The sequence below is a fragment of the Triplophysa dalaica genome, chromosome 6, assembly GCF_015846415.1.
Source record: "Triplophysa dalaica isolate WHDGS20190420 chromosome 6, ASM1584641v1, whole genome shotgun sequence".
Classification (NCBI taxonomy): Eukaryota; Metazoa; Chordata; class Actinopteri; order Cypriniformes; family Nemacheilidae; genus Triplophysa; species Triplophysa dalaica.
Window position 1 is genome coordinate 7445630 of NC_079547.1, and position 12819 is coordinate 7458448.

Sequence of the window (12819 nt, forward strand, 5' to 3'; positions counted from 1 at the left end):
TCTTTTTGGTTACAAGCATTCTTATCTATCTCTGTGTTCATCAGAACAAATATATTTATACACATTAGGAGCAACTCGAGGCTGAGTAGATGATCCCTTTAACTATCCCTTTATTAATACAAGTTTGGAACAACATAACTGTTAGTAACTCAAAATTAGGGTGAATAGAACACATTTTTTCCCTGATCCTGAAGTCAACATGTTGACTTTTTGGTGAAAGTGTGAGTGAATGTGTGTACTTTTTTCCTGAAGCCTTTGCCTCGTCCTTGTCCTCTGGCTTTTTAGTGGTGTTGAGTTTTTCAGCGCTGTCCAAGAGGGCGCTGAGTGCAACGCGACGGAAAACATTTCCATGAGACTCCTTTATGAACTGAACCAGTTGACGTATGTCGCAATACAGACCCTGAATTATATGAGTTTAGATGTGAGGAGAAGTGTTGAAAGTGCGACAAGAAAAACATGAAAAAGAGAAAACGGAAAACGTTTTTAAAAACTCTTATGGAAACAAGTGAACATTTTATTTCTTCAAGAGATAGAGAAAGTCCTCTCACCAAATTCTCAGAGCTGTGAAGCTCATGCGTAGTGGACGCGCATCTGGTGATGAGAGACTTGAACATACAGCCCACCACCACAGTCTCCATATTCTGGGCCAGAGATTTATCCCCTCCCGTGGTGAAGTTGTTCCCAAAACCAGCCTTATCTGCAAAGACAAACAAAACATTTCAGCTAAAAACCACAACCTGAAAGTGGTGGCTGGACAAAATCACTGATACAAAGCAATGTATGTGGAAACCAATAAATGAAGAAGGAAGGTTTGATGTTTACAAGATGAAAGGGGAGAAATCAATAGTACATATGATAGGAAGACCTAAAAAGAGATTATGAGATTTGAAGGTTTGCATACATGCAAGTGGCTGTAGCCTGTGAGAAAGTTCTAGACCTACCAAGCAGGTCATGCTTTGATTTCACATTATTTTGGGAATTTGTTTAGCTAGATCTACAAAGCCGGGTTAGAGATTTGTCATTCAACAAGGTCTATGCACTGTTGGGCTATACTACAGGTGAAAAAACATCACCCTGGACACTGTGAGGGGTGCAGGAATGGGTTTAATGCCTAGTTTTGGCAGTAAATTTAGATATTGTGTATCTACCGATGTTTCTTTTATTCGCCCTCCTGGACCTCTCACCTGCACTGCCGTATTCTGCAAGAGAAAAGATGGTGGGCAACATTGGTGTCAGGCCAGCACAGACATGTACTTCCAAGTCAGGAAACACCAACCCACTCAGAAACACAACCATGCACAGACGCACAAAAGTAAAAGAAAAAGACAATCCAGACAAAACTTGGGGACATCCATTTCAGTATATTCACTCATGTTCACTAACTTGCCAGAAATCAAGGTAACTCAGCTTGTTAAGTTTAGTTTGAGTCCAGAAAATTGAAAATACAAACAGGAAGTATTGACACCGTCAATATGATGTTTGGCAAGTCTGCTGAAATGATGAGTGATGGAGTGATAGAGGGTTGGGGTTCAAACAGTGAAGTTGAACAGAAAGAAAGTCATACTACAGGCAGACGTGAAGCCAGAGGACAGGAAGTGAGTTCAGAAATGACAGATATAAAATGTAAGGACAATATGTACTGTATATGCATCTTAGATATGTTTTGACCTTAATGAAATTGACCTTTTGAAATCATTCAGATTTAATCTGTAAACCATGTTTATTTTCCAAAGCGTTAAGGATCAGGGCTGAAAGAGCAAAATATAACTCTGCTTCCTGTATTAGGCACTACAATCTATTCTGATTGGCCATGGCTTACTAATTTTGCATTTAAAGGGATAGTTCCCCCCAAAAAAATTCTGTCATCATTTACATTGAATTTACCGCCATGTTTTGTACAGCACGCCTAAACGGACAAACAACTCTTCAACAGGCGTTTCATTTCCCTCTCCCCTGCGGTATAAGTAGTGGTGAAACGGATCGTGGATCATGTTTCGGAACGCATGTGACGTGCGGATTAAATTAACGTTTATTCATCATTGAGTAAGAGAGTAAAACGCGCTCTCTCTACAGTTTTACGCCAACAATTGGGAGGATGATACTCCACTGGCGCTCTCTCTCTCCAGTATCTGGACAAGTACAACGTTAAATTGGTTCCAGATAAACACTGACGCTCAAAACTGCTCCGTCACACAGCTAATATTAGAACAAAAACATATCTTGGTTCTAACAAACAAAAAAAACAATGTTACTTACATACTTATCCCAATCAAAGCAACCTCCTCGGGGTGATTTTAAGATGATCTTTCTCTCCAACGACTCTCTGCTGGAAAGTAATTTCTCTGCTAAAAGCTATAGTACCGCAGGTCCTAACATATCTCTGCTGGAAATTCTTTATATTAGCGCAGGTCCTGCCTGACATTTATCCTTCTTTTATACTTAAAATCCACAGACCGTTTATTTTATGTAATAAATAAGACATCTCTCTTTCAACAGTCTGCGTCAACATGAAAACGACATCTTTTTGTACTATGGTGGCCACCGTCGTGTTTGGACTGAGCGATTCGTTGCAAATCAATAATATAACGCTAGTGGCCGCTGTAAACCAACAAATGCGGCTTTAACCAATGCTAATATTTAAGTGTTTTACAAATCCTACAATCAAATTCAGTTATTTGGGATAGTTGCATTTCCGAATACATGAAATAAATATTTAACTATACAATTTTTTATTCAAATCTTTAAATTATTGAGAAATCTATTTCTAAAAGAAAGAATATATCAGTATTTCTCAAGCAAGAAATTAGGGCCAATGGTGTGTCTCTAGAGACGTGGGAAAAGGGATCAAGTTGGTAAATGTGTCTAGGCATGTTGAAGACGTGCACTTAGGAAGTGCAGCCCTCTTACTGTCAGTGATTGGCTCCATGCAGAAGCCGAGAAGAGCGTGCAGAAAATCCACAATGTTGTTGAGCGAGTCCTTGTTAACGTATTCTTTCATGGTTTGCCGAAACTGCACTTTATCCAGTTTGTAAAGAGCAGTCAAGCAGTTCTGAGCCTAAAAAATAGGAGAGCATTTAGTCATCTACAGTACATAGGATGAAGACATCAATTGTGTTGTATGAAAGCAAACCAGCATCGGTGTGAAAGGGATCAGTGGTTAGGTTAAATTTGCATTGCTAATGAACTTTTACTGTTATATTGACCTGCATTCGCAGACGGTCTCCAGAGAGTCCACGATGGCCTTCACCACAGCCGTACGCACAACCCAGCGATTTAACAATCTTAATAAGCATGGTGAGAGCCAGTCTGTGGGAGCTGAGGGATGTGTCTCCATCCTGCAGATTATTGAGGAATTGCAAATTTAGCATGCAGGAAGAGAATATGTGTATTCTTTTTACCTTTTTATGGGTGCTACACAATTCCTTTTTGAGAGTCCCATATAAATACATAAAGTGATGGCATATTTTTATAAAAATCTTCCATTCAGCTAAAAAAAAGGAAATCACATCTGGTATGAGGGTAAATAAGTATCATGATATACATTCATTTTTTTGGTAAGTAGCGTCTTTAATACTAAAATTGTCCACTCTCACTATTTATACACTAATTTTATATAACAGTTATAATTATTGTCTTGCCTTGTTGTCCTTCTTTATATCATCTCTACTTCCTCCGCGACTTTCCCCACCTCCTCCTCCGCCTCCATCACCTCCACCACCACCACCTCCACTAGATGCTGCCACAGAGATTCCGGTCGCCTCCCCCTGAGCTCCACTCTGACTGGCTCCCTCTTTTGGATGCTCTGGCTCTTTGTCCTCAGGTTTGGAGGTTTTCTTAACCACACTGGGAACGACACCCAACTGCAGCAGGCATTCAATGATATTCAGGGCCACATCGCAAATCCGCGAACTGATCTCATGGGTGAGGACAGAATACAGGGCCCGTAGGACAGCCTTAAAATGTACCACAAGAATTGCTGGTTGTTATGGAATGACAATATAGCTCTAGATTTAAATCATTTTTTTTTTAAACTTAAAGGGGTTAAATACAGGTAGCAAGGTCATGAGACGGTCACAACAGTTATGCTTTCGTTGATTTTTTAATGAATCCCAATGAAATCATGTGTTGTCTGTCCTGTGTAAGGTGTATATTTCAGCAGGAAATATCAAAGTTATCGTCAACTTTGTATTGCACCACTCAAAAGAATGGGTTACTTCTCATTTACAAACAAATACTTTCTTAGTCATTAAAAAACATTTAGATGGTAGATATTAACCATCCATAGCCAGATACCTCTGCTCCATTCCCCACCCCTTACCGTGAGGTCCAGCATGCCATTCTTCAGAATGAAGTTGTTGGTGCCCTCAATGGTGTCTCGTTCCTCCAAGGATGAGTAGTTGATGCAGGAGTCCGTCAGACTGCGTGGAAGATTGGAGCATGCCAGCGGTTCACAGGGCATCTCAGGGATGGGAATGGGATTACACAGTTTCTTAATGTGCTCCGTGAAGAAATCAGTGTAGCCTACATTGAAGGAAGCCACAGTGGTGTTAAATGTAGCCATGGTGATGGTGGAGATCTGCGAACGAACTGGGAAGGAGATATGTGGATGGAAAGAAAGAAGTTTATCAGTTCATGTCAATAATAAAGAGTTACAATTATATTGTATTTTATGAATCAAACCTTGTTAAATCATAAATTATCAGTAGGTCACTCGGATTTGCTTACCGCCCTCTTTAATGGTATTTTCACTGTGGCTGTTAGAGTGTTCAGGGAGGTTGTGGTGGGAGTGAAAATGTTTTGCTCCGAGGCTCTCCCCATCTCCTGCAGTGTCTGTGCTTCCACGCCGGGTTAACTTCCCTGCAAGGTATGATGCATGACACATGAACTGAAGGTTATTTTCAACCATACGGACATGGAGCCAGTTTTTATCCAAAGTAGGACTAGGAGAGCATAAAAACATTTAGCCAACACTGTAAACATTACCATTAGTTTACAAGGCCATGCTACTAGGAGGATTACGAACAGGGATTTTGTGCTTCAACTGGGATAAGAGTTAGCTCTCCCGGGAACAGAGCATCTCTGATTTCAGTGTGGAATAATATTCTGTCTCCATGACAGCAGTTAACGATCATGCCCAATGGGTCATGAACTGTCTGAAGCTCTTCACTATTCCAGAGGCATCTGGGACACATGGCAACCTCGGCAGGAGTTATCCCGCTCGGGTTGATGTAGATGAGACCGCTTAGGCACTGGTTTCAGGAATGGTTTATTTGGGGAGCGAAACACACTGGCACAATGTGTATTTCCTTCATGTCTCAGTGCCGTCGCACCTCAGCCCCCTGGTCAGACCTGAACTTCCTTCGAGCTGGGGTTCCACTCAGTGAGGTTTCGCAGCACATTGTAGTGACGACGGACGCCTCTCTGAACGGCTGGGGTGCTGTATGCAACGGCATGCAGTGTCAGGCTGATGGATGGGCCCCTGTTTTCAATGGCACACATCAACTGCATAGAGTAGTTAGAGCTTCTTGGTTAGCCCTGAAGAGGTTCCAACCCCTCATGTAGGACAAGCACGTGCTCGTCCGCTCTGACAGCACAGCTGCCATAGTGTACATCAATCATCAAGGTGGCATACGCTCACAGCAGATATCACAACTCGCCCAGCCCCTTCTCCTGTGGTAAAATCCTCGTGTGCCACACACATTCCTGGCGACCTGAACCGGACAGCCAATGCGCTTTCTTAGTAGACTCCATCCCTGTGTTGTTAAGCTCATATGAGAGTGGTTCTGGCATCCACATGTGGACCTGTTTGCCTCCCCGGTCATCACCTATTGCCCGCTTGCTACTCCCTGACAGAGGCCCTCCTCTGCACAGAGGCCTTAGCACATGGCTGGCCTCAGGTCTCCATTTAGCTTAATTGAATAGGTCCTGTGCAAGGTCAGGGAAGAGGAGCAATCTTGTACTCCTAGTTGTGCCCTACTGGCCCAACCAGACTTGGTTCTCATAGCTAGTGCTCTGACAAGAACTCTCCCCTGGCAGATTCCTGTGATGAAGGACCTTCTTTCTCAAAGGAAGGGAATGGTTTGGCAGCCAAGGCCAGACCTGTGGAACCTCCATATGCTCTAAGGATCTTGCTGTGGTCCTTGAGGGCCTAAGTAGTGCCCCATTTGAGCGCCTGGTGGTAGCCAGGACTTGCAGGCACTCTCTGCACCTTCTCCCCTTCATTAGGGGAAGCATAGGCATTCCATCCATCACAAAGCACTTTTTGGTAACGAGCCTGGCGGTATGGCCTGATAATCAAGCCTGGTATTAATAGTTATCCCTGCTTTAGGTGGACCCCTATACCTGATCTAGTGCTTCATACGTAGTGATTCCCCTCTCTCGGGTAGTCCCGAATGATGTATTCCTCACTCTATGGTTCCCTGTTGGAGAACCTGTGACCTTCCCTCAGTGGACATCTCCACGTCTTGTCTGTGCACCCCTCAGATGGGTCCCCCACAAACCTAGATTCCCATGAGTTCTCCGGACTGGTTAGACCATGCAGAGATATCCACATGGATACCTCCCTGCAGCAGGATGTGGTCGTTTTGATTTATTGACGTTATAGGAAAAAGAAGACCATGAGCATTTACTGGTATTATAGACGTTTTTTATTGGACAAACACAGCTTCCGGTCTGTGTTTGTTTATTGGTCTGGCTAGTGGCTAGTAATATAACTATTTATATTTTGTTTCATTTATATTACTATTAATTTAAAATATCACTTAAGTGTATAATAATTGTCTTAAATAAAACATCTAGTGGGTGAACTTGGTATCGCAATCGAAATTCAAAATAATGAAGAGGCAAGTTTATTTTGCTTGTTATCAGAAATAAATAGCAGGAACTCTATTCTTTGCGAATGTGTTGCGGAAGTTACATTTGAGCCACAAAAGCATGCATGCACAGTAACTTTTGTTAATGTTGTTGCTTTAAAAAACAATCAATATATTTATATACATACATTGACCATTCAAGGGCTGTCACAATAGGATTTTCACTGCATGATTATTGTGGCCAAAGGAATCAATAACAATAATGTAATTGTGATATCTATTTTCTTTAATCAGAAATAAATAAATAAATTATGTGGTTCTATGGCAAAGGTTTAAACTGGTGCTGAATAATTCATAATATTATCACAAATGTAGTATTAACTTAATATTGATAATCATGATTCAACAGTTTTACAGTTATTATTAATTCTGATATAGATTGTCATGCCCCCAGCCCATTCCAGTTGGTTTTTGAATTGCATTTTTATAGTATGATTAATCTGGAAATCAACCCAAAATCTAAAGTAAATTGACCCAAAAATCTGAGCAAATTTATAAATACAGGATCCATGTCTATCCATTCATTCTTTATACCAAATATCAGTACACGTGAGATTGTGGGTCAGTATCTGTGTCAGCAGTATTAAATATATTCCACCAAGAATACACAAGCAATAAAGGTATAGAACGGAATATTAAATTTTAATAAAGGCATACCCATGATGGTTGAAGGCCAGCCCCCACGGTCCAGTGTGCGGCGGTCATCTCCCAGTCCAGAGAAGCTTCCAAAGGAGAAGGTGCTACGTGTGGGTGAGACATCCAGGTGGTCCTCATGCATCAGGAAGGGTACGCCCATTCGCCGCTGACGTTTCTTCCCCGTATACTGGAACGGGATGGAGCCTTTTCTCTCTCGATCTTCCTTACGGTTCTTAAACTAGACAAAAACAGCACAAAAGAAAGGACATAAAGGTGGGTGGCAAAATAAAGCTTCGTAAAGAAATGTTTCTAAAAATAATATAACTATTATCAATTTAAAGTCAACACGAAAATAAACCCCATTTACGTTCCCAATTGATTTATGCCTCCAGAACACCCAATTTTTACCATCTAATGTTGTTACTAATCTGAAATCCTGCCCTAGTTTTTTCTTATATTCCGCTTAAATGAGTTGCAATTTTTTTGTTACTTCGTCTTAACACTATTCATAAATCATTTATCCAAACCTTTTTGAATATGTTCATGCCCATCTCGGTTGAGAGGTCAGGGACCGCTTGTCTCCTGAGGTTGGAAACTGAGATTTTTGAGAAGGTCTCAGAACTCAAAGACCTGCCTTCCTCATTACATTTCGCAGTCATATCCTTAAAAAAACGAGAGAAAAATGTGCATACATGTAAGAAAACGCTTACAAGAATTTTGTCACAGAAGTCCTGTAAATACAAGGTACATGTTCTTTTCACTTTCTCCCAACACACTGGATATTTGATCGGTCAAATGGTGATTTGTATTCAATTGAGTCATACAACTGGTTGTCACTTTAATCGTATCATGTCACATCTAGTTAAGATACGTTCACGATTGCTCATGTCTTCCCTATTTACTCAATAACATCTGAAAGTGGCTGAATCAGGCTCACACCCAGCTAACTAAAGGGTTAGGTAATAAAGATATCTTTTTTTACTCATCTCGTTCCCACCCCAGTGGCTTTCTTTGTTCTTCAAAATCAGCAATAAATAATTGAAAGTGGGCAATTCCATACAAATGTTATCCTTAAGATGAAAAAATCTATTTTGGTGGTTTGATCTCAAATAAAGTCATGTGAAGTAAAAAAAAATTAAGAATCCATAGTCAGGTTGATCTATAATGGAATTGTCACATCCATAACAGTCCATATTCCTCATAAATAGGGACATGAAAATAAAAAGAACTATTTTCCACTTGTGCTGGTTTGCACATTTGAATTCACAGAAATCCAACAGTAGTATGTTGCCTCTCAAAAATGTCACATCGACAACCAATGAATTTTAAATTCTCTTTTAAAATAGATAACACTTGCTTAGAATGATGTCTGGAACTTTTTATTACAATCAATTGAGACCACCTTTTGTCAAGGTTTAAAAGGACAAAAGCATAATTAAATTAGTCCCGAAGACATAAGAATTTAGTGAAAAACAAACTTAAGTCTTTCATGCAGTTTTATCCATAAATAACACGTAGCGGCTGGAACAGCACTGATATTTACAACACAAGAGCAGAGGAGTGAAATGAGGTGTTTTCATAAGCTCTCGCATAAAAAAGGCACAAATCCAGATTTTCATCAAATAATGGATTATATATTGTTTTCAACCAACCCATTCGCATGCCTACAGGACATATGCATAAGCACCACCATCCACTCCCATTACAAACATTTCTTTAATCGGCGTTACACCATCAGGGGTTTGCATGACATCAGCATGAGTAAATTACGACAACCTTTTTTATTTTTAGTTGAACTGTTCCTTTAATCTGCCCGGGATGCTTCTGTGGCGGATTACCTGCGTTTTGTGAGTATTGACCAAGGAGGGGGTAGCGGCCACCATGGAGCTACTGCGGGGTCGTGGTAGGGGGGGTATGAGGGGCTCGGGAGGGCGTTCGGGTTTCTCCTGCAGTATCTGACGCAACCGCTGCAGGTAGAATATGAGGGCCCAGTGGACACCTTCTTCTGTCCAGTGTGGCTGCATCAAACACCGTAGCACTGCGACATCAAAGTACGTGGCATATCTCGCTCGCTGTGACACAGAGATACCACTGGGAACTGAAAAGCTTTTGGTGAAAGAGAGAGAGAGGTCTGTGTATAATATGATGATAGGAAGGGAAGTTCAGACTGAGGTTGCTGAGAAGCGTTGCTTGGCAACTGCATTAAGAACACAGGCATCGACTAACACTTTGACAGATGGACACGTAGCCATTCCTATTGCTAGAAACTGGCAGCAACTGGAGACTGTTTACATAGCATGTAATTCCCTTATTATCTGTAAATCAATTCAATCAGAATTCATTCTACTATATTTTATTTCTGCTTTAATAACTCATATAAATGTTTGTTTTTATTTCGATATTCCCCTGCGATGTGTGTCACCTGTTTGCACACTCACTTCCTCTGCTTTGAAAATCCTTTCTCGAAGGCCTGCTGTGAGGACCCTCCCTTATCTACAGAGTTGCCACGACGACAGCTCTGTTCTGTCACTGAGGGGGAGGAGGAATCAGGCTGGGCTGATTCACATACCACCTGAGAGCCGAGAGAGAAGAGGAAGTCATGTGACTCAATGATGTTAATGTGGTACGAGGGGCAATTAATATACGACAGGAAGGAATGAGCCACGGGGGAATCTGCAGTTGCAAATCCGGGTCTAAATACTCACCGCTGGGCACAGGTTGCCGGTATCGCGAGGACTACACTGGTTGTTCATTGGAGAGTTTCTTTTTGCTGTGGAATATACAATAAAGAAACATTAAAAACATATCAAATAGATAGGGCTGAAAAACTATTAATCACGATTAATCGCATCCAGAATAAAAGTGTTTACATAATATGTGTCTGTTTACTGTCTATATTAATCTTGTATTCATTAAAACATACACATATTAAGAAGAATATAAAAATGTATAATCTTTATTTAGAATTTAAATTATTGGTCAATATAAATAAATACATTGAAATATTTTCTAAATATACTGAATATAAATGTGTATGTTTTTGTGTTGATAAATATAAAATTAATATACACAGTGCACAAGACATGTATAACATAAAAACAGACTTTTTTTCTAGATGTGAATAATCGTGATTAAAAGGAAATACGGTTTACTGGTCCAAAATATGACAGAACAACTTAAGAAAGAGGGGAATTTGCAGAAATCAGACCTGTAACAATGTTGCGCATGGGTTTGATAAGAGCAGTAAAAGCAGGAACATCCGGTTGACAGTGCTCCCACATCGGTTGCCAAATAACAAGCCCACCAGCCAGTCGAAAGGTGAGGTCAGACTCCTGCCAAATTATTAACGCTTGTTAGATTCCACATTTCTGTGCAATCAACATATCAACATACAAACAAAAGGTTGCAACCTTGATCCGGTTAATGAGTGGAGCAAAGAGAAACACAAACAGCTCCACGGTGGCCATGTTCTTGTGGTACAGTTTGGCACGGGCATACTCGTTCTCTTCAGTAGTGCTGTCATTGTGGTCTGTGAGACCCTGGTTCCCTATGGACTGAAGATAGGCGCTGCTGCCTCCAGACCAGACGTGTCCCAGGCCAGGCTCCTGATGGCACTCCTGGGCCGCCTCCAACAGCATCCAATGCAGTGTGTGAAGGAGTTTCGTTTCAGCTACACCAAGTTTATCCTGGTGCCCTGGTGGAAAGAGACAAGGCTTGTTTCCTAGTATCATGGAAAGATAACCAACAAAACGAATGAAAGATTCAAAAGTAGCAGACCTACAAAGCTAGCGTTATCAATTCAATAAAATAACTATTAACCTCAGAACTTAATTCACAGAGGAAATAATGGAAGAATGGAAGTTTAATACGCATTCCTACCCAGTTTGTTGCGGTTGGAGAGAAGGATAGCAGTGCAGTGGAGAACGTGAGGCAGAGCAGCCTGGACCAGCTCCCAGCGGGAGATGCTCTGGATGGCCTCGGTGAGAGACGGAGAGAGCCCGTGAAGTTTATTCTCCACCAGCACCCTCTCAAATGACTAGACAGGACAGATGTGTGAGACAATATTTTATTTTTATACAGACAAGTGTATCCTAAACTGACTGTGACAATCATCTATACCCTATTCATACTTAACATTTTTGTGTACACTTACATGTAATATACTACGTCTGTATTACTTCAGGGATTCAGTAAGCTAAACGATTTACAGATGTGCCGTGAACCATTAAATTCGTGCGTGAAACTGATTTATACACATTTTTCTGACAGAAGAAAGATTATTCACATGTTGCAGCGGAGTTCACTACAGTATTTTACTTACCACGCAGGAGGCTTCATACTGCTTCCCCAACTTTGGGCGTAAAAACGCGCTGAAAAAAACACACGTTTCATTTAGTTTAACTACTGTCACGAATGTGCAGTCAAAACAACCGCGATAATCAGGTCAGCAATGACAATCAGAGCAACATCGTGATTTTCTTGCATTTTAATTAAGACGAGCCCTAGAGACGGCGCTGACAGTGACAGCGCTTGACGAAGGTGAAATATTCGATTGTACATTTAACACATTTTATTCGTGTTTTCATTGTCAGACACAAAAGGAACAGCGGTAGATGAAAAGATGACGCACGAGACACCGGCTCAACGCAGGAGACAATCCGTTCACTGACTATGAGACACGCATACGAATGAGCGGCTCTGCGGAGCCGTACAGACAGAACGAATGTGCACATCGCTCGCAGAAAACACCTGTTATGCCACGGCTAAATCACTGACCTGGTCTGCCTCCATAGGAAGGTTTGGATCGGAAACGGGACCCCTCGGCAGTTCTCCTGGTCACTGTCATCCAAGCTCTTTCTTTTGACCATTTTAACAGAACCTGCCTGAATCGCGGGTGCGGACGCTCCCCTCACAGATGGATTTGGTTCGCGGGTCTCATCGCTGTAATTTTTCACATCTGTGAGAGTAAAATGGCTGCAGGTCTTGACTCGTGTCGACACCACCCCGCGGAATAGCACTGAAAGACCGAATCCACTTGTCAATTAAGGGCCACTGACCCACCGGTTTAAAGACACAGCTTCATACGTAATCAATGATGCGATGGACTTCCTCCGGGTCTTAAATGCACCTCAAGAAAATTAAACAGGGCTTTGTGGCAGATTGCTTCCATTGTATTTAAAACTACAAATACCATAGCATTGTGGTTAGATTTTTTGGTTAATATGGCTAACGTTACTACCAATACAACCAGAAAAATCAGGTTTAATTTGGTGAGGGGCTCGAGAGCAAACTACTGTGTGCACGCACTTTG

At 41.3% G+C, this 12819-nt stretch overlaps 1 protein-coding gene across 3 annotated transcripts in view; it reads right to left on the reverse strand.

The window, feature by feature from the left end:
- LOC130424914 (protein unc-80 homolog) overlaps window positions 1-12653 on the reverse strand; it is a 44991-nt gene extending 32338 nt beyond the window's left edge. For 2 of the 3 annotated variants that reach the window (XM_056750901.1, XM_056750900.1), the window contains exons 1-17: window positions 12285-12653; window positions 11830-11878; window positions 11388-11544; window positions 10919-11202; window positions 10717-10840; window positions 10214-10278; window positions 9947-10080; window positions 9347-9614; window positions 8036-8170; window positions 7530-7746; window positions 4726-4857; window positions 4319-4587; window positions 3639-3953; window positions 3204-3335; window positions 2908-3055; window positions 549-697; window positions 240-400 (exon numbers count right to left, since the gene is read on the reverse strand). In XM_056750901.1, the coding sequence (XP_056606879.1) occupies window positions 240-400; window positions 549-697; window positions 2908-3055; window positions 3204-3335; window positions 3639-3953; window positions 4319-4587; window positions 4726-4857; window positions 7530-7746; window positions 8036-8170; window positions 9347-9614; window positions 9947-10080; window positions 10214-10278; window positions 10717-10840; window positions 10919-11202; window positions 11388-11544; window positions 11830-11878; window positions 12285-12376 (2831 nt within the window). In that variant the 5' untranslated portion in view covers window positions 12377-12653. Of the gene's footprint in view, window positions 1-239; window positions 401-548; window positions 698-1148; window positions 1200-2907; window positions 3056-3203; window positions 3336-3638; window positions 3954-4318; window positions 4588-4725; window positions 4858-7529; window positions 7747-8035; window positions 8171-9346; window positions 9615-9946; window positions 10081-10213; window positions 10279-10716; window positions 10841-10918; window positions 11203-11387; window positions 11545-11829; window positions 11879-12284 lie in introns of all 3 variants that reach the window. The other variant, XM_056750899.1, reaches the window with a different exon arrangement.
- Window positions 12654-12819: the final 166 nt, after the last annotated feature.